General features: G+C 39.0%; 1 protein-coding gene and 1 long non-coding RNA gene across 2 annotated transcripts in view; one reads left to right on the top strand and one right to left on the bottom strand.

The window, feature by feature from the left end:
• LOC124864246 (myosin heavy chain, fast skeletal muscle-like) overlaps positions 1–20928 on the top strand; it is a 65681-nt gene that overhangs the window by 2880 nt on the left and 41873 nt on the right. The window contains exons 14-35 of the mRNA XM_047358938.1: positions 34–340; positions 662–735; positions 817–904; positions 994–1111; positions 1196–1319; positions 1559–1695; positions 1802–2057; positions 2145–2387; positions 2504–2680; positions 2778–2923; positions 3006–3096; positions 3200–3589; positions 3677–3803; positions 3881–3999; positions 4115–4311; positions 4410–4593; positions 4667–4832; positions 5008–5132; positions 5247–5555; positions 6067–6270; positions 6359–6484; positions 6583–6753. Coding sequence (XP_047214894.1) covers positions 34–340; positions 662–735; positions 817–904; positions 994–1111; positions 1196–1319; positions 1559–1695; positions 1802–2057; positions 2145–2387; positions 2504–2680; positions 2778–2923; positions 3006–3096; positions 3200–3589; positions 3677–3803; positions 3881–3999; positions 4115–4311; positions 4410–4593; positions 4667–4832; positions 5008–5132; positions 5247–5555; positions 6067–6270; positions 6359–6484; positions 6583–6753 — 3879 coding nt within the window. The remainder of the gene's footprint in view (positions 1–33; positions 341–661; positions 736–816; positions 905–993; positions 1112–1195; positions 1320–1558; positions 1696–1801; positions 2058–2144; positions 2388–2503; positions 2681–2777; positions 2924–3005; positions 3097–3199; positions 3590–3676; positions 3804–3880; positions 4000–4114; positions 4312–4409; positions 4594–4666; positions 4833–5007; positions 5133–5246; positions 5556–6066; positions 6271–6358; positions 6485–6582; positions 6754–20928) is intronic.
• Positions 15735–19822, bottom strand: LOC124864252. The gene is made up of 5 exons (XR_007037277.1): positions 19747–19822; positions 18612–18683; positions 18181–18232; positions 17582–17671; positions 15735–17042 (listed from the first exon to the last, which is right to left on the bottom strand). It is a non-coding gene; the product is annotated as an uncharacterized LOC124864252 (long non-coding RNA).

Below are 20928 nucleotides of genomic sequence, written 5' to 3'. Positions count from 1 at the left end.
TACATTTTAATTTTAACTGCCATTTCTTCACAGCCATTAGGCATCTTCTCCATCCTTGAAGAGGAATGCATGTTCCCCAAAGCCTCCGATACAACTTTCAAGAACAAGCTGGTTGATCAGCATCTTGGCAAGAACAAGGCCTTTGAGAAGCCAAAGCCTGGAAAGGGCAAAGCTGAGGCTCACTTCTCCCTGGTTCACTATGCTGGTACAGTGGACTACAACATCACTGGCTGGCTGGACAAGAACAAGGACCCACTGAACGATTCAGTGGTTCAGCTCTACCAGAAGTCTGCAAACAAACTGCTCTGCTTCCTGTATGCAGCTCATGCAGGAGCTGAGGGTAAGAACCAGTAGAATAAACAGATAACCCCAAATTGAATAGATCAATCAATCAACTGATAAACACTCAGCCACACAGAATGATAGCCTATGATGTCCTATAAAAGGAAAACAAGAAACATCTTTCACTGCTCCTTTTATTTGTGTTTTAAATTTAATGTCACCTCTCTGCCTCTTAAAATGATATATGATGTGTTACTACTTTATTACAACTTCTATTTGTGTCTTAGCTTATCTAGTCTGATGAAATTGTACTGCTTCACTAAAGCGAGCGCGGCACAAGTGATGATTTAATAGCATTGTTATCATGTCATAATTTTAGCTGAGGCTGCTGGTGGAAAGAAGGGTGGGAAGAAGAAGGGTGGTTCCTTCCAGACTGTGTCTGCTCTGTTCAGGGTATGTAAACGTTCATAGAGAACTATGAGAACCTCCTGTTACAATTCAACTGAAGGTTGATTTTATGATGCTGATCTACAGGAGAACTTGGGCAAGCTGATGACCAACTTGAGGAGCACTCATCCTCACTTTGTGCGTTGCCTGATTCCCAATGAATCAAAGACCCCAGGTAAGATGCCCATTTTTACTGATTTTAATGATCCAAAGTTTAGGGACACTGAGGAATTATTTTTGACTAAATATATTTCCAACAACCAGGTCTTATGGAGAACTTCTTGGTCATCCACCAGCTGAGGTGTAACGGTGTACTGGAGGGCATCAGAATCTGCAGAAAGGGCTTCCCCAGCAGAATCCTCTATGGTGACTTCAAGCAGAGGTGGCTGCTCTTTCCTTCCTGAATATAAACAAATAATTTCTTATGTCAAGATGGAAAAAACAACTTCCACATTTTCGCTTGTAGATACAAAGTATTGAATGCCAGCGTCATCCCTGAGGGACAGTTTATTGACAACAAGAAGGCTTCAGAGAAACTGCTGGGCTCTATTGATGTGGACCATACTCAGTACAAGTTTGGACACACTAAGGTATGTTTGACCAAGATTATATCGTTGCCATAGCTTGAAACTATCCCTCTGTGCACATATATTTATATTATATTGTAGATATTTTTATACTGTTTAATTTGTATTGTATTGCACCGACTACGCCAAAACAAATTCCTTGTATGTCCAAAAACGTACTTGGCAATAAAGATTTTCTGATTCTGATTCTGATTCTGTATCCATGTGTTCTGACTGGCAATGTTTTTCCAATATCAATATAGGTGTTCTTCAAAGCTGGTCTTCTGGGAACTCTTGAGGAGATGAGAGATGAGAAACTGGCTGAGCTGGTCACCATGACTCAGGCTCTCTGCAGAGGATATGTCATGAGGAAGGAGTTTGTTAAGATGATGGAGAGGAGGTTGGATTGCATTAAAATATTCAAGAGACTAGCATGAAATTCTTATGCTTGGGTGTCTCTGAGGTAATATTAAGGATTTGCTTTGATGATTGGACTTTTTTCTCAGAGAGGCTATCTACACCATCCAGTACAACATCCGTTCATTCATGAATGTGAAGAACTGGCCATGGATGACTCTGTACTTCAAGATCAAGCCTCTCCTGAAGAGCGCTGAGACTGAGAAGGAGCTGCAGCAGATGAAGGAGAACTATGACAAGATGAAATCAGACTTGACTACTGCTTTGGCCAAAAAGAAGGAACTGGAGGAGAAGATGGTCTCCTTGCTCCAGGAGAAGAATGACTTGCAGCTCCAAGTGGCTGCAGTGAGTAGGCAAATATCTAATCTTTCTAATATATCAGTTTCTTAGCAGAACATTGACCACATATTTTCCAATCACTACAAATCATAGGAAGTTGAGAGCCTTTCAGATGCAGAGGAAAGATGTGAAGGGCTGATTAAGAGCAAGATCCAGCTTGAGGCCAAACTCAAGGAGACAACTGAGAGACTGGAGGATGAAGAGGAAATCAATGCTGAGCTGACTGCAAAGAAGAGGAAGCTGGAGGATGAATGCTCTGAGCTGAAGAAGGACATTGATGACTTAGAGCTCACCTTGGCTAAAGTGGAGAAGGAGAAACATGCCACTGAAAATAAGGTCCTCATCAAGTAGACATGTGCACACATTCAAACACAACCAAAAGTTTGATATGCCCTTTTAGTATGTAATTTAAATGTATAATTGTTTTAAATGTGCATTTCAATAACCTTTAGGTGAAAAACCTGACAGAGGAGATGGCTACTCAGGATGAGGCCATTGCCAAGTTGACCAAGGAGAAGAAAGCCCTCCAAGAGGCCCATCAGCAAACACTGGATGATCTCCAGACAGAGGAAGACAAAGTCAACACTCTGACCAAGGCCAAGACAAAGCTGGAACAGCAAGTGGACGATGTAAGAAAACTGTTTATTTGCCTTTATAGTTTGGCCACAAGTATGACCCATTTTTTTGTTTTGATACATAAAACTGAATCTACCTCTTATGTGATAGCTTGAGGGTTCACTGGAGCAAGAGAAGAAGCTCCGTATGGACCTTGAGAGAGCCAAGAGGAAGCTTGAAGGAGATCTGAAGCTGGCCCAGGAATCCATCATGGATCTGGAGAATGACAAGCAGCAGTCTGATGAGAAAATCAAGAAGTAAATGCAGACTTTCTTTAGTTTTGAACATTCTCAATTAATGTGTACACAAAATTAACCTGCCTTTATTCTTGAATTCCAGGAAGGACTTTGAAATCAGCCAACTTCTCAGCAAGATAGAAGATGAACAGTCGCTTGGTGCTCAGCTTCAGAAAAAGATCAAGGAGCTCCAGGCAAACATAATAAAATTTGTTCCCATTTGGCCTGTTTTGGTTTCACTCTTTACAAAACTTTATTGAAGGATCTTAATATTACTTCCATTTACTTGTATCCTAGGCTCGCATTGAGGAGCTAGAAGAGGAGATTGAGGCTGAGAGAGCTGCTCGGGCTAAGGTTGAGAAGCAGAGAGCTGATCTCTCAAGAGAGCTGGAGGAGATCAGTGAGAGGCTTGAGGAAGCTGGAGGAGCAACCGCTGCTCAGATTGAGATGAACAAGAAGCGTGAGGCTGAGTTCCAGAAGTTGCGCAGGGACCTTGAAGAATCCACCCTGCAGCATGAATCCACCGCAGCAGCTCTTCGCAAGAAGCAGGCCGACAGCGTTGCTGAGCTGGGAGAACAGATCGACAACCTGCAGCGTGTTAAGCAGAAGCTGGAGAAGGAGAAGAGTGAGTACAAGATGGAGATTGATGACCTGTCCAGCAACATGGAGGCTGTTGCCAAGGCAAAGGTAAGAGACCAAGTTTGCACCTTTAGAAATTATTTTTGTTTTGTCTATTAAATTTGCCAGTATAAAATTAATGTTTTATGGCTTCAGGGCAATCTGGAGAAAATGTGCAGGACTCTTGAAGACCAACTGAGTGAAATCAAAGCTAAAAATGATGAGAATGTTCGCCAACTGTATGACATTAATGCACAGAAAGCAAGACTCCAGACAGAGAATGGTAACTGACCTGACCTTAAACCAATGTTTTACATAGACTGCAAATGTCCCAGAATAATGCATTTGTGACTTTCACAGGTGAATTTGGTCGGCAGCTTGAGGAGAAAGAATCTCTTGTTTCTCAGCTGACAAGAGGCAAGCAGGCTTTCACTCAGCAGATTGAGGAGCTCAGGAGACACATTGAGGAGGAAGTGAAGGTATGAAAGTTTATTGTTTAATTCTCTTGTTTAACAGAAAAAAACGTTTTACACAGCATTGTCTCATGTTGACATCAGTGGGAAATCATTTTACTCTCAACTTTGTGTTTCCCAGGCTAAGAATGCCCTGGCCCATGCTGTTCAGTCGGCCCGCCATGACTGTGATCTGCTCAGAGAGCAGTTTGAGGAGGAGCAGGAGGCCAAGGCTGAGCTGCAGAGAGGCATGTCTAAGGCCAACAGTGAGGTGGCTCAGTGGAGGTCCAAATATGAGACTGATGCCATTCAACGCACTGAGGAGCTGGAGGAGGGCAAGTGAGTTCAAATAACTTTGTCTTCAAGAAAATACATGTAAATTTTTTTGTCTGGTTTTACCAATAAACCTTATTACTTTTTCTACCTGTTCACTACAGGAAAAAGCTTGCCCAGCGCTTGCAGGAGGCTGAGGAGTCCATTGAAGCTGTGAACTCCAAGTGTGCCTCTTTGGAGAAGACCAAGCAGAGGCTCCAGGGTGAGGTGGAGGACCTCATGATTGATGTGGAGAGAGCTAATGCTCTGGCTGCCAACCTTGACAAGAAGCAGAGGAACTTTGACAAGGTATAGTAATTTTACAAGAAAAGCAGATTTATGCAGATAAATGCATATTCTTAATAAATTCTTATTTTTCCAGGTCCTGGCAGAGTGGAAGCAAAAGTATGAGGAGAGCCAGGCTGAGCTGGAAGGAGCCCAAAAGGAGGCTCGTTCTCTGAGCACTGAGCTGTTCAAGATGAAGAACTCCTATGAAGAGGCGCTGGATCAGCTGGAGACCATGAAGAGAGAGAACAAGAACCTGCAGCGTACGTCATTCTTAAATATGCAGAAAAATTTAACAAAATCTAAATCAATCAGATAGAGGCGATGTTTAGCTGCAGTTGTGACATTTCTTATAAGCCTAAAAGAACATCATCCATTTTAAAATCTCAGTCTTTAAAGTCATATTTTCACTTCATTCTTTTTTATTTTTCACTTCAGAGGAGATCTCAGATCTGACTGAACAGATCGGTGAGACTGGAAAGAGTATCCATGAGCTGGAGAAAGCTAAAAAGACAGTGGAGACTGAGAAGTCTGAAATTCAGGCTGCACTGGAAGAAGCAGAGGTAATACCTTTCTCACCAGCTAATAAAACATTTAAATGACATAATACATGTATGTATGTTCAGATCACTTTATTGTCACAAGATCTAATCTTTATTGTATTTAAACCTTTTAAGGGCACTCTGGAACATGAAGAGTCTAAGATTCTCCGCATCCAGCTGGAGCTCAACCAGGTCAAGAGCGAGATTGACAGGAAGCTGGCAGAAAAAGATGAAGAAATGGAGCAGATTAAGAGAAACAGCCAAAGGATGACTGACTCCATGCAGAGCACTCTTGATGCCGAGGTCAGGAGCAGGAATGATGCTCTGAGAGTCAAGAAGAAGATGGAGGGAGACCTGAACGAGATGGAGATTCAGCTGAGCCATGCCAACAGGCAGGCTGCTGAGGCCCAGAAACAACTGAGGAACGTCCAAGGACAACTCAAGGTGAGTTTAGTGTTATTGTGCATTTCATTAACCTCAGAAGTCAGAACTGGTAAGTCGGAGTTCATGTCGTCTCCGAAATATAACGTTCAAGTTTCTTGCTTGTTTTTGTTAGTATGGCTGGCAACTGTAACAGCCGACAATAACAATGACAATAAACGCGGTATTAACATGGTATTTCATGTAAACAAACACCATTGAAACATCACGTCCTATAAATACTGAAATGCAGTACGTGTGTGACGGACTACTTTACATAAAAAATACAGAACTGCTGAAAACAGTCACAGTAAGAAAGTTGACACTGTTTATGCAAGTAGTAGCCATCTTGATTGTAGAAGTCGGGTATGGTCCTGTTGTTCTAACTGTCTGACTCGTAATTCCAGTTTAGGGGTGCGTTCCATTTGAAATTCCCACTTCCAAGTACAAATGGAACACACCATTAGAGCCCAATTTAAACAGAAGAATGTAAGACAACCAAAATGTCTGACTCAATCATTGTTTTTGTTGTTAGGACGCCCAACTGCACCTTGATGATGCCCTCAGAGGACAAGAGGACATGAAGGAGCAGGTGGCCATGGTGGAGCGCAGGAACGGTCTGATGGTGGCTGAGATTGAGGAGCTTAGAGCCGCTCTGGAGCAGACAGAAAGAGCACGTAAAGTGGCTGAGCAGGAGTTGGTTGATGCCAGTGAGCGTGTCGGACTGCTTCACTCTCAGGTTGGGCTTTAGTCATTAACAAGAAATAAGGGCTTTCATAGCTATGAAACTAACACATCTAAAATGTATCACCCTGATTAATTTACAGAACACCAGCCTTCTGAACACCAAGAAGAAGCTGGAAAGTGATCTGGTACAGGTTCAGGGTGAAGTGGACGATGCTGTTCAGGAAGCAAGAAACGCTGAGGATAAGGCCAAAAAGGCTATTACTGATGTCAGTTCACTGTCTAGTTGAACCACTATCTTACCAAACATAAGTTTAATTTTGCAAGAACTCAAAAGTTGCAATTTAAAAAATACCCATCATTTCAGGCTGCCATGATGGCTGAGGAGCTGAAGAAGGAGCAGGACACCAGTGCTCACCTGGAGAGGATGAAGAAGAACCTGGAGGTCACAGTCAAGGACCTGCAGCATCGCCTGGATGAGGCTGAGAATCTTGCCATGAAGGGTGGCAAGAAGCAGCTCCAGAAACTGGAGCAGAGGGTATGAATATTTTGTGCTGTGAATGCACATTGTGGTTTTCATATATAACTTGTATTAATATTAAATTATTTACTTATTAAACACCTTTAAACAGGTTCGTGAGCTGGAGGCTGAAGTTGAAGGTGAGCAGCGGCGTGGAGCTGATGCTGTTAAAGGAGTCCGCAAATATGAGAGGAGAGTTAAGGAGCTGACCTACCAGGTGACTAGTCTTTTTCTAAAAACATTTGAAATACCACCAATACAAAAGAATATTCATCTTGTCTATTTATTTCTCTTCACAAATATTTTCTTGATCTCTGTAGACTGAGGAGGACAAGAAGAATTTGGCAAGACTTCAGGATCTGGTGGACAAGCTGCAGCTTAAAGTGAAGGCTTACAAGAGACAGGCTGAGGAGGCTGTAAGTGAAATAGTTGATTGTCCTTCACCAAACACTGCCCCATTTAAGTAAGGACAGTATAAAGCCTTCAGTTTACTTTGAATGTAAACTAAACCAATTGTTTTCTCAAAACTCTCAGGAGGAGCAGGCCAACACCCACATGTCCAGGCTCAGGAAGGTCCAGCATGAGATGGAGGAAGCTCAGGAGCGTGCTGACATCGCTGAGTCTCAGGTCAACAAGCTCAGAGCCAAGAGCCGTGATGCTGGAAAGGTGAGATGTCAAAATCAGTTTGGATTTTTGAGTTAAATTCTTTCTACAGGTCCTTCTCAAAATATTAGCATATTGTGATAAAGTTCATTATTTTCTATAATGTAATGATGAAAATTTAACATTCATATATTTTAGATTCATTGCACACTAACTGAAATATTTCAGGTCTTTCATTGTCTTAATACGGATGATTTTGGCATACAGCTCATGAAAACCCAAAATTCCTATCTCACAAAATTAGCATATTTCATCTGACCAATAAAAGAAAAGTGTTTTTAATACAAAAAACGTCAACCTTCAAATAATCATGTACAGTTATGCACTCAATACTTGGTCGGGAATCCTTTTGCAGAAATGACTGCTTCAATGCGGCGTGGCATGGAGGCAATCAGCCTGTGGCACTGCCGAGGTCTTATGGAGGCCCAGGATGCTTCAATAGCGGCCTTTAGCTCATCCAGAGTGTTGGGTCTTGAGTCTCTCAACGTTCTCTTCACAATATCCCACAGATTCTCTATGGGGTTCAGGTCAGGAGAGTTGGCAGGCCAATTGAGCACAGTTATACCATGGTCAGTAAACCATTTACCAGTGGTTTTGGCACTGTGAGCAGGTGCCAGGTCGTGCTGAAAAATGAAATCTTCATGTCCATAAAGCTTTTCAGCAGATGGAAGCATGAAGTGCTCCAAAATCTCCTGATAGCTAGCTGCATTGACCCTGCCCTTGATAAAACACAGTGGACCAACACCAGCAGCTGACACGGCACCCCAGACCATCACTGACTGTGGGTACTTGACACTGGACTTCTGGCATTTTGGCATTTCCTTCTCCCCAGTCTTCCTCCAGACTCTGGCACCTTGATTTCCGAATGACATGCAGAATTTGCTTTCATCCGAAAAAAGTACTTTGGACCACTGAGCAACAGTCCAGTGCTGCTTCTCTGTAGCCCAGGTCTGGGGAATGCGGCACCTGTAGCCCATTTCCTGCACACGCCTGTGCACGGTGGCTCTGGATGTTTCTACTCCAGACTCAGTCCACTGCTTCCGCAGGTCCCCCAAAGTCTGGAATCGGCCCTTCTCCACAATCTTCCTCAGGGTCCGGTCACCTCTTCTCGTTGTGCAGCGTTTTCTGCCACACTTTTTCCTTCCCACAGACTTCCCACTGAGGTGCCTTGATACAGCACTCTGGGAACAGCCTATTTGTTCAGAAATTTCTTTCTGTGTCTTACCCTCTTGCTTGAGGGTGTCAATAGTGGCCTTCTGGACAGCAGTCAGGTTGGCAGTCTTACCCATGATTGGGGTTTTGAGTGATGAACCAGGCTGGGAGTTTTAAAGGCCTCAGGAATCTTTTGCAGGTGTTTAGAGTTAACCCGTTGATTCAGATGATTAGGTTCATAGCTCGTTTAGAGACCCTTTTAATGATATGCTAATTTTGTGAGATAGGAATTTTGGGTTTTCACGAGCTGTATGCCAAAATCATCCGTATTAAGACAATAAAAGACCTGAAATATTTCAGTTAGTGTGCAATGAATCTAAAATATATGAATGTTAAATTTTCATCATGACATTATGGAAAATAATGAACTTTATCACAATATGCTAATTTTTTGAGAAGGACCTGTATCTTTTTATCTCACAATATCAGATGTACTTGTCACCCTACATGTGTGCATCAGGTACTGATTCATTATTTTTTTTCCTCTTGTCTTCCAGTCTGAAAGTGAATAAGCGACAGCCTCCATTTTGGGACATTCAATGCAGTTCATATAATATGAACAAGCTGTTAAATGGGTATAATATAATGTACCATTTCAATAAATAATTTCTGTAAAATGTAATGCCACTCACTTTGTTTTGTTTACTATCTTGAACGATAACTTTAGAACTATCTGCTTGTGTTTTTGTAATATTACCTGGTCTGGTCCTTTGTTTTCTGCACCCCAAGCCTACACCTGGGCTTGGGGTGCAGGTTTGGGCTTATCTGGCCGAATCTATTAGTTCTTCAAATCTCTAACAACCCAGGGTTAAGACCAGGAAGCAGGGTCGTAGTTTAACACTCCTCTCTGCAGCTTCTGTACTGCTACCCAGCCATTACCCTATTAAGACAGTGTCTCGCCTACGGCCAAAATTTAATAGATTGAAAAATAATCTAAAAGGAGGAAATCTCATAAAAATAAACACAACTCTGACTAAAAAGAAAACTAGAACAATTAAATGTGGCCTACTGAACATAAGATATCTCCCTTCAAAGACTTTGCTAGTTAGTGACCTGATTTGTGACAATCAGTGATTTATTTTCCCTCACAGAAACCTGGCTGCAGCAAGAGGATTATGTTACTATAAATGAGTCAACTCCTACTAATTATTTAAATTTACACATTCCTCAAAATACTGGGCGAGGAGGAGGAGTAGCAACCATCTTTCAGTCCGATTTATTGATTAGTTCCAGACCAATCAATAGCTACAACTCTTTTGAATATTGAATCCTTAGTTTTCCTCATCCAAATTGCAAAGCACTAAAACCACTTCTGTTTGTTGTTATGTACCGTCCACCAGGCCCTTACTCTCAATTTTTAGATCAGTTTTCAGACCTTTTATCTGATTTAGTGTTAAATACAGATAAGTTTATTGTAGTGGAGGATTTTATCATTCATGTTGAAACAAACCTAAATATAGCCTTTAATGCTATCTTAGACTCAATTGGCTTTGCTCAAAACATTAACAAACCTACCCACCTTTGTCTTCATTCTCTGGACCTTGTGCTGACATGTGGCATTGAGTGTAAAGACATAACAATATTTTCTCTTAACCCTGTCCTGTCTGACCATTTTTTAATAAACTTTGAGTTTAATTTAACCGGGTACACCACACCTTAAAGAAAATTTCATTATAGTAGATCATTATCAGACAATGCTGTAACAACCTTTAAAGAATCTGTTCCACTTTTAATTTCCTCATTATTACTGAAAAGCACAATGGAGGGCAATAATTCTGTTTCGGCCCGTTCACAAATTGATTCTCTTGTTCATAGTGTTTCTTCATCATTGCGTGATGCATTAGACAATGCAGCCCCCTTGAAAAAGAAGGTAATTATTCATGGGAGGCTGGCTTCCTCGTTTAATTCAGAGCTGCATACTTTAAAGCACAATGTTAGAAAATTGGAGAGAAAATGGCGCCCTACACCCCGTGAGGATTCCTACTTAATCTGGAAAAATAGCCTACTGTTGTATAAAAAGACACTTCGCCAAGCCAGAACAGCTTATTTCTCATCATTAATAGAAGAGAACAAGAATAATCCTAGGTTTCTCTTTAGTACAGTTGCTAAACTTACACAGTCATAGCTCTGTTGAGCCATCCATTCCCTTAGCTCTTAGCAGTCATTACTTTATAGGATTCTTCTTAAATAAAATTGATTCTATTAAAAAGAAAATCTTTGACATACTCCTGAGAGTTCATTTATAACCATTTTTCTTCCTAAAGTAAAAATTACTTTATCCCTAAAGTCAGATGACAGTCAGGCCTTGATCGAACGTCTGCCACCTATGATATTTTTTAAAGAATAAATAGCAGGAAAAATTACAGACCTATATCCAATCTTCTGTTCTTATCTAAAATTCTTGAGAAAATAGTTGCTAATCAAATGTGTGAGCATTTACACAGCAATGACCTGTTTGAAGAGTTTCCGTCAGGCTTCAGAGCTCATCATAGCACTGAAACAGCTCTGCTGAAAGTCACTAATGATATTCTTATGGCCTCAGATAATGGACTTGTGTCTGTACTTGTCCTGTTAGACCTCAGTGATGCATTTGATACAGTCGATCACAATATTCTCTTAGAAAGGCTGGAATATGCTGTAGGGATCAGGGGAACAGCGCTAGGCCAACGAGTTAGATAGACTACAAGCATGTCTTGAAGACATAAAAACTTGGATGACTTCAGACGATTCAGACAAGACAGAAGTTGTCGTCTTTGGACCGGATTCTTTAAAAAAGAAACTGCTTAGTCAATCACTTAACCTGGATGGCATTAAATTGACCTCCGGTAATAAAGTAAAAAACCTTGGTGTTACTTTTGACCAGGACATGTCATTTAAATCCCATATTAAACACGTTTCTAGGATTTCCTTCTTTCACCTCTGGAACATTGCCAAAATTAGCAATACCTTGTCCAGGAGTGACGCTGAAAAACTAGTCCATGCATTTGTTACTTCAAGGCTGGACTATATTGTAATTCTTTACTATCAGAATGTCCACAAAATACAGTTAAAAGCCTTCAGCTGATTCAGAATGCTGCAGCAAGAGTTCTGATGAAAATTAAAAAGAGAGATCATATTTCACCTATTTTAGCTTCCCTTCATTGGCTCCCTGTTAAATCCAGAATAGAATTTAAAATTCTCCTTCTCACATATAAAGCCTTTAATGATCTAGCTCCATCATACATCAGAGATCTGATTGTTCCATATGTTCCAAACAGAGCACTTTGTTCTTAGACTGCAGGTTTACTGGTGGTCCCAAGAGTCTCTAGAAGTAGAATGGGAGGCAGATCCTTTAGTTATTAGGCGCGTCCCCTGTGGAACCAGCTCCCGGTTTTGGTCCGTCAGGAAGACACCCCGTCTACGTTTAAGGCTATATATGCTCTCTTTCAGACTCTAACCTTGAAAACTGGCTCAGAGTTTATCTGTTCTTTCTTTCTAGGTGAAACGACTAAAGGAGCTACATCCATTAACATTCACTTTTCCTTCCCATAGAAAGGACTCCTGGATCAGTGCTTCTGTGTTATTTTTGTGTCTCTGCTCTGTTCTCTCAAACCCCCAGTCGGTCGTGGAAGATGGCCGCTCACACTGAGCCTGGTTCTGCTGGAGGTTTCTTCCTGTTAAAAGGGAGTTTTTCCTCTCCACTGTCGCTACATGCATGCTCAGTATCAGGGATTGCTTCAAAGTCGACGCCAGTGACTGTCCACTGTCGCTACTTGCTCATCCAGGAGGAGGGAATGCTACAAGTCTCTGACTCGATGCAATCTGCTGGGTTTCCTTTGATAGAAAAACTTTTTATCCAATTTGAATAAATAACTGAATCTGACTGCACTGTTCAATGGTTAGGATTAATTGGAATGTATGTACCTGACTTTTGTGAAGTGCCTTGAGATGACTGTTGTGAATTGGCGCTATATAAATAAACTGAATTGAATTGAACCTGTTCTATGTTTTCCCCTGATTGTCTTGTCATGTTTGTCATTGGTTCCCCCTACTGTTCAGTTTTCTATTTAAGCCTGTTTGTTTCCGTTGTTCCCCGCTGGTTTCTTATGTTATGTGTATGTGCGATCTCGTTGTTGGCTACCCTGTCTGTGTCCTGCCACGGATAATGAGACAATTCATTTATAACCATTTTTCTTCCTAAAGTAAAAATTACTTTATCCCTAAAGTCAGATGACAGTCAGGTCTTGATCGAACGTCTGCCACCTATGATATTTTTTAAAGAATAAATAGCATTAATATTTTGGAGTTTAAATATTAATCTACCCACAAATGTAACCAAAAGATATATTTTATGTGATACAAAGCTGGTAGAGAAATAGAAAATGCCAACACCTTTTACTTAATCATTTGTAAAATGATGTCAGTTACTTCATATCAAAAATACTTATTCAAACAAATAGAAATAACATTGTACATATTAGACAAAAATAATTTTACTTTAAACTAAGTTGGAGAGGTGTTGGTTTACCCACTAACTGCAAAAACAATTATTACTGACAATGACAGGGGTCATTTTCAAAATAAGTGCTCAAATACCTTAAAAACCAACCAATTACATATATGTAAACCTCTGACTATTGGTGCAAAACCAGAAACCAAAAGACTTTACAGAAAAACGTATTATAATATACTCCACACCACATAGTAAACTATGTATTTACATAGTATAATACATAGTAAACTATGTATTTAGTTATAAAACATCCTAAAATAATACAAGCAAAGCAACATGTTTTTCTTTTTTTTAAAAAGGGCAAGGGAAACATTTTCTTTCACAATATTTTTATATTTACATTCAAAAACCAAGTTCCATTAGAATTTTTAAGTATTTTTCTAACTCATGCTTTGAAATCAACATTACCTTTCTGAACTGGCAAGCAATCAAATCATCACTGCAACAGACTAAACAACCTGATGAAGAAATAAACTGAATTGCTTGGAAGCTGCAGTGCACAAGATAAAACTGTAACTAGAACATCTTTAGAGACACAATTTGGAGGTTAAAACGCAAAGACGTTTTCCAAAATGTTTGGAATGTAACAAATATTAAATTAGGTTTTTAGGTAACAATTTATTTAATGCCTTTAATGTAAAATGGATCATGCTCCACTATTTTTAAAATATAAAAAGCTTAATTATTTTCGATTATATATACTTTAGCACCAAACACACTCTTACATAAAATTAATCATGCCATTTTACATCTACTGTAAAGCAATGCTCTTTCAGGAAAAAGGGACATAAAATAAAAGCCAAACCAACAAAAAAATGCAAAGACTTTTCAAACACTTACTGTATCAGCAAGATATTTTATATTCACTGGCTACACTACCAACTGGTAAAACTGAACATGTAGCTGTAGTTAAAACAGGAGACACAAATGAGTCATTAAAGGGGTCAATGTCCACATGGTCCACCTTATAAGTACTGAAAATTCCTCTGTCATCTGTTTTGCACCCTGACACACGAGGCCACATTGGCAGATGTCGTCCTATTTTGGATCATGCTGCTCTAGCTTGTTCCCTGTTTGAAAATGTGAGCAGTCATGAAATAAATTGGCCAGGCGACCAATAAAACTTGATATCTCCCCCACAGCAGTTTCCATGCTAGGAAGAGATTTAGGGATGGATGTGTTTCTATTTTTGTAAAAAGCCAACCACAAACTGATTAACCTTGTTAAGATCTGCAATATAATGTTGCTAATGTTAATGACAGTAAGGCAACCTTAGATGTAACAAATATGTGCAACTATGTGAGATTTTGATTTTTACTAAAAGATTTAACGATTCCTTAAATGACTCAAATTTCGGAATGTCCTGAACTCTCTTTGTAGGGCAAGGAGCTTGTGTTTTACAACCACAAAAAGTAGAGTAAAAAAACTTGTGGACACTAAAAATCTTATAAAGGAAATAAATGTTTGACGCGCAAAAGGATGTGGTTGGTGATATCTTAACTCTGTGTGCCTTTGACATGTAAATGATCATTAGTTCTAAAATTGCAAAACATATTTAAATGTTTGAAATTACAAGACTGAAATCAGTTATTAATTAAAAAAGCAATTCTTGAGAGATGGTAACTTTTTGGGAGCTGGCAAAGCGCCAGATAATATAGTGGCATACCAAAACATTAATTCAAAGGGTTTTATGACTCTAACTCTATAATTTCTCAAAATGCTTCTCGCACCTGTTTGTCACAAATCAATCCACACATACTTAAAAATGCAGCTGAAGCTAAATGAAGGGAAAATTCATGTTGACCGGAGACTGGTGCATATTGTGTTCCCTTTAATGAAATACAGTATGGTCCCTGCTATATCTACACTCAAAGAGGTACATAAGCCAATGACCATCCCTGCACTCTTTTATGTGCACCATTAAGGAAGCTCTTGGGTTTGACTGAGCAACTCTAAACATGTTCACAAACTGCTTTTGACTTGGATTGCACATTTAATGATAGGATTCAACAACTGGAGAATATCGTTTCGGGCATTTATTTCTTTGTAAAGAAAAATTTAACGCCCTTGTTTTCTTAAACAAAGTTCTAAATTCTAAACATGATCAAAGGTTTTCTGTGTGCCTTTTGATCACTATATACTGCAGGAATTTCAGTTTTCATTTATTGACTTTACAAAGCTTTATGGTTCCATTGTGATCTGGAATGGCCTCAACCAGCACATTTAGTGTGCCCATCTGTAAAAAAGTGAAAGCAAATGGAGCCCATTAACCCTTGACCAGGCAGCCCCTGCACATGGATCAGTCATTAAAACAGAAACCAATGCCATTTTTAGAAAGATGCTGAGAGGGGCACATTCAGGACCACCTGCACTTCTGTGACTAAAAAGAGTTTAACACTGCGTCATATCATTTGCATCACATTACAGAGTTGAACTTTAAGGTCACACTAAAAACACCAGTACCATTTAGCTGCAGTGTTCTAATAACCAATTATCATTTCAGTTAACTAAAACAAGGAATGTAAAGTAAGTCTGCTCATGTAGTCTAACAAATTCTGGCAACTACAGGTGTACTTGTAAAACAAGTGAAAAGGTGTTGTAATATTGTGTTAAGAAAAAAAGTTAAATTATATTGTATTGTATTGTAGTGGTTTATTTGTCATTTGCAGGTTAACACACAGTCAACAATGCAATGAAATGGCTGGGATAAGACGAACCATTTAACTCACTATAAAAACAAAAGTAATAATGGTGTTCAATTAAAAAGTACACATCGTGCAGCAACAATAAGCTAATAAAGTGTCACAAATGTGGTTTGGTGCAGTATTATTGTCCAGAGTTCAGTAGTCTGACAGCTTGTGGACAATAACTGTCTTTCTTTTTGTAAGTGCTGGTAGGCACCTGTAACACCTGCCGGAAAAGTCCTTCAGCTAGGTGAGTGTGGTCCTTGATGATGCTGCGTGTTTTACGCAGACACCGGCTGTGGTACACTGAAAAAAATAATGCATTGGATTTACTCAATTCAATAGTGGACATTGGTTGCACACAAAGTTTTTACTTTGGCAGCAATCTACACTGTTGTGTTCATTTAACACAAAGTTGTTATATTCAGTAAACACAAGTATTTTATGTTACTACAAAATGATTAAAATATGTTTGAATAAATTAAGTTCTTCTATCATTTCACTTTTGTCATTTGACTTCAGCACAACTCAGTCATGACACCTTGATAATGTTAATACTTTAATATCATTAAAAATTTCAAAAATAAATGTTACTCAAAAAATAAACCTTATTCTAAATTAAAACCAAATTTTAAATGCAAATTAAGTTGTATTCTACAATCTATTTTCAACATCTTGTTACCCACTTTCCCCCCACCAAATAAGTTAACATTTAGAAAACATTTTGACACAATAAAAGCTTTTATTCAATGACTTGCAAAAAGTTAAAATGGCACATTTTACAGCCATTATAAATGGTGTATTGATTAAAAAGAATTTGCACCAAAACGTTCAACAAAACTGGTATCTGGACCCCCACACACATGAAATGTCAGTTTGTTTTTAAATGGAAACGCTCATTAACAATTATTGCATTGGCTCATTGGTGCGGTCATTTTATTTTATAACCTGGAAGAACAGTCAAACTGGCACAGCATTACATTATAAATGGTGTATTGATGCACACATTGCTCCAATACGTACAACAAAACTGGTATCAGATCCCACCACCCCTCCCTACCCACACATTATATTCTATAACCTGGACGAACTGTCAAAATGGCACATTTTACATCCGTTGTAGAACAGCATTATATTATAAATGGAGTTTGATGCACACATTGCACTTATTGTCACTGTTGGGAGTTCCTCTAGATATGTAGATTCCAACAGTTGTTGCTTCTATGGCACTGCGGTGTAGTAGAATTAGTCATGTCCTGGTGATAAAACAAGAATTTCTTTTTAGATTTTTTTTAAAACACATTTAGATCTTTTATCCTTTACAGTAGGGTTGAAACAATTGGGTTAATTCCATTTAATCGATTAAATAATCAACTAATTTAATAATCAAATAAAACATGCCATTTCCTAAAAGATGAACACACCCAGAGCAGTAATTGAGGCAAAACTGTATAAAATATGAAAAAAATATAAAAGCACACAGTGGCACACTAAGCAACTATGAAATAATTGCATGAATGCCTCAAAGTAAAATTTTATACAGATACCCACCCACACCATACATATATATATATATGTATATAGATATATATAGATATATATATATATCTAGAGATAGAGAGATAGATAGATAAATCACAAAAACCTATTCAGTTTATTCTTAAGTAACTGGAAAATACTGCTTTACACCCCAGTGATATTGAACCTTTAAAATGGTAAATAACTTAAACTTGAATCCAAGTAACATTATTAAAATATTGTGCTTAGCATATTGCCTATGTTTACACAAACTTACCATGTACTCCTGCATAAGGTCATCAGGGTCCTCGATGAGGAAAATGCAGAGTCCTCTTATGAGACTCTCCGTGGTAGTATCAATGTCATCCTGAAAGGTTATTACAACACATAACATTTTAACAAGTTGTCAAAAGAAAGACAGAAATTGGAAAAAAATAAATTAAAAACACTGTCATCAACAGGGGTTTCCACAGATTCCAGTGGAACAGCATTAGCTATTGTTATGATTTCAGGTTTAAAATTTGTTATTGAATATGAATTATGTGTTCCGCTCTTATGGAATTCAAGTGTTTCAAAGATTTTCATTTGAAAGTTGCAATCAAAAAATGGGCAAGTTACCACCTAATTTTTCTTCAAGTGTGTATAAATATGAGCCCAATAATTCCTTTCAAAGACAAGATCTTTGCAAGGACATAAATGGCAACTAAATATACGGCTCTCTTATTGACGACGGCTTTCAGACACATGAACTCTATTCAAATGAATCAAAAGTGCATTCCATGTCCTAAAATTGCAGCTTAAATGAGGACATGGAAAACGATTATTCCCATGATATCTATGTTTTTACTCTATAATGACTTAATACTTTAGACCTACTTGGTAGAACTGAGGGGCATGCTTTACAGGGCCACATTCACAGCATCATTCACTGAAAAGAAGAAAAAGGAAAATAATGGATTAGTATCTGATAAGAAATCGACCAAATGTTTTTGATTTAATAATGCATGACAAGCTGCTAAAAAGTCTATATATCAGTTAATGAAAAAAATAATTAACTGAAAAGTTAATGATTTTTTTATACGTTCTGTATATTTATACTTGTATTTACGTTCTTGTGACATTTCTTGAAAAGTTACTTCATTTATTAACATACCTGAGGGTGTAGACAATATTAAGAACACTTTTCAATATAAAGCACATATGCAGCATCTATTTATCTCCTTAACAATGAAAAAAAAAAACAGTTTCTAAAAGTAGAATTCATACATCTTCTACATTGGATTATATAAAACAAAAACTTATCTCACCACCACAAACACTAGAGTCCACAGCAAAAGACTTGACAACAGGATATCCATAGATGGATTTGGTCTGTCAATCTGCAGCAAAAACAGCAACAAAAAACAATGCAGTGAACGGAACTTTTACCTTTGCCTCAAATCCACAATCCACCAACTCAAAAACGCTCTCGTGGAACAGTTGTGAACTACATAATTACCACGCTATAAAATAATAACGTAACATCACGAGACGTAGTTGTTTTCTAGCCAAAACCTAAAGAAGTTCGGGAAACAGAACTTCGCACAGAACCTGAACTACATTCCAGAGACGGATGCTGTGCGGAGGGATTTCAAAAGCGCGCGTGGTGTACAGCTACACCCGTCCTAGGAATGTAGTTACGAGTATTTGCTTCATGTCTCGTAATATTACATAATTATACGTTATTATTTCATAGCGTGGTGAATGTGCAGGTCACAAAGTGTCCACAACAGCATTTTGAAGTTTTTAGATTGTGTATTTGATTAGGTTTGAGGGAAAAATGAGAATCCCGTATCCCTCCGCTTACAGAGTACCTGCTCTCAAGCCAGAGCCTTTGGTGATGGACAAAGCGTCTTTTTCCCGCCTCTTACTAATATGACTGCAGCCAACATTAAATACATGAGCAAACGAAAATGTACCCATTAATGGCCCCATTAAGTAATCCCTGTACTGTCGGAAAAATGGCCAGAAACACTAGATGTGCTCCTGGTTGTCCAACAACGCTAGTCAACTAAACATCAAATATTTGAGAGCATATGCTAATTTAGCAAACAGCATTAGCATGGTGAAAAACTACAAGGGAGCCACGCCTTAACGTTAATAACTTTACAAACGCCGTCGCAACAGCACGAAATATGGCACAGCTTATTTATACAAAGTCATTCATTCTGCCTCTTTATGTCCTAGTCTGTTAGATTTAACAAGTAAGGAACATTTAGTTAGCAACAAAAAGTTAGCTTGTACAGAAAGTGGCGCATTTACTAATGGCAGCTGAAACTCTGGATAGGCCCATTAAACAGCGCGACAAGAATATATCCCTTAAAAACGGGTCTTTCATGTTGCTATCCAAGAATATATTAAACATCGCTGCTTAGTTAATACTGAAATAGATTCCATACTTACCGAGCTGAGCTGCACCTTGCACTTGCTTAGTTGGGGATGTAAAGGAGTCAGATACCGTTGGGCGGGATTTTCTTTTAAACTTTCTCGTTTTAGGAGAGCAATATCGCGAGAAACCTTGTACTAACATGAGTGATTCACTTTATCCCAAGATGAATTGAACATGTTAAAACACAGACTATGTATATTATGTAGTATCTACACAATGCAATTACATTTTCGTTCAGTACATAAAACAATCTTGTTAAAGTTAATAAAGACGTTTGCATGGATTCAACAGATGCCAGTTTCCTTTTTTTCAGTGTAGATGTTCTGGATGGGGGGAGACTGCTGCCAGTGATGGCCTCTGACGTTCACACCACCCTCTGTAGTGCTTTCTATCTCTGAAGGGTACAGTTCCCATACCACACTGTGATACAGCCCATCAGCAGGCTCTTAATAATGCACCAGATTAAGTTTGTGAGGATGCTGGTGTTCATACGGAATTTCTTCAGTCTTCTCAGGAAGTAGAGTCTCCGCCGAGCTTTCTTGACCACAGGGTCTGCATTTACTGTCCAGGATAAGTCCTCATTCATGTGAATGCTGAGGAACTTGAAGCTGCTGACCTGCTTTACCTGAGTGTTATTAATATAGATGGGGGAATGTCTCCTAAAGTCCACTAATATCTCCTTAGTTTTGCTGATTATCAGAGAGAGGTTATTTTCATGACACCAACGGGTCAGTGATTTCACCTCATTCCTGTAGGCACTCTTGTCATTATCTGTAATAAGGCCCAAGATGGTGGTGTCATCAGCAAACTTGAGGATAACGTTTGAGCTGTGCCTGGCAGTACAATCATACATGAAGTGAGTAGAGAAGTGGACTGAAAACACAGCCCAGAGGTGCACCAGTGCTGAGGACTAGTGTGGAGGTGAGGTGTCTGCTGATTCTCAACGCCTGTGGTCTGTTTGTAAGAAACTCCAATATCCAGCAGCAGATGGACTTTTCCATTCCCAGGGTGGTGAGCTTGGTTATTACCTCGGATGGGATTATGGGATTGATAGCTGAGCTGTAGTCAATGAAGAGCATTCTCCCATAGGTGTTTCCCCTCTCCAGGTTGTTGAGGGAGATGTGGCAGCTATAATTATTCAGATATTATAGCGTTTCACCAGGTGATCTTGGGTGAAACTAGATTGATTTTGAATT

Source organism: Girardinichthys multiradiatus, chromosome Y, assembly GCF_021462225.1.
Source record: "Girardinichthys multiradiatus isolate DD_20200921_A chromosome Y, DD_fGirMul_XY1, whole genome shotgun sequence".
Lineage (NCBI taxonomy): Eukaryota > Metazoa > Chordata > Actinopteri > Cyprinodontiformes > Goodeidae > Girardinichthys > Girardinichthys multiradiatus.
The sequence above is the reverse complement of the archived record's forward strand: the minus strand, read 5'-3'. Positions and strand labels throughout refer to the sequence as shown.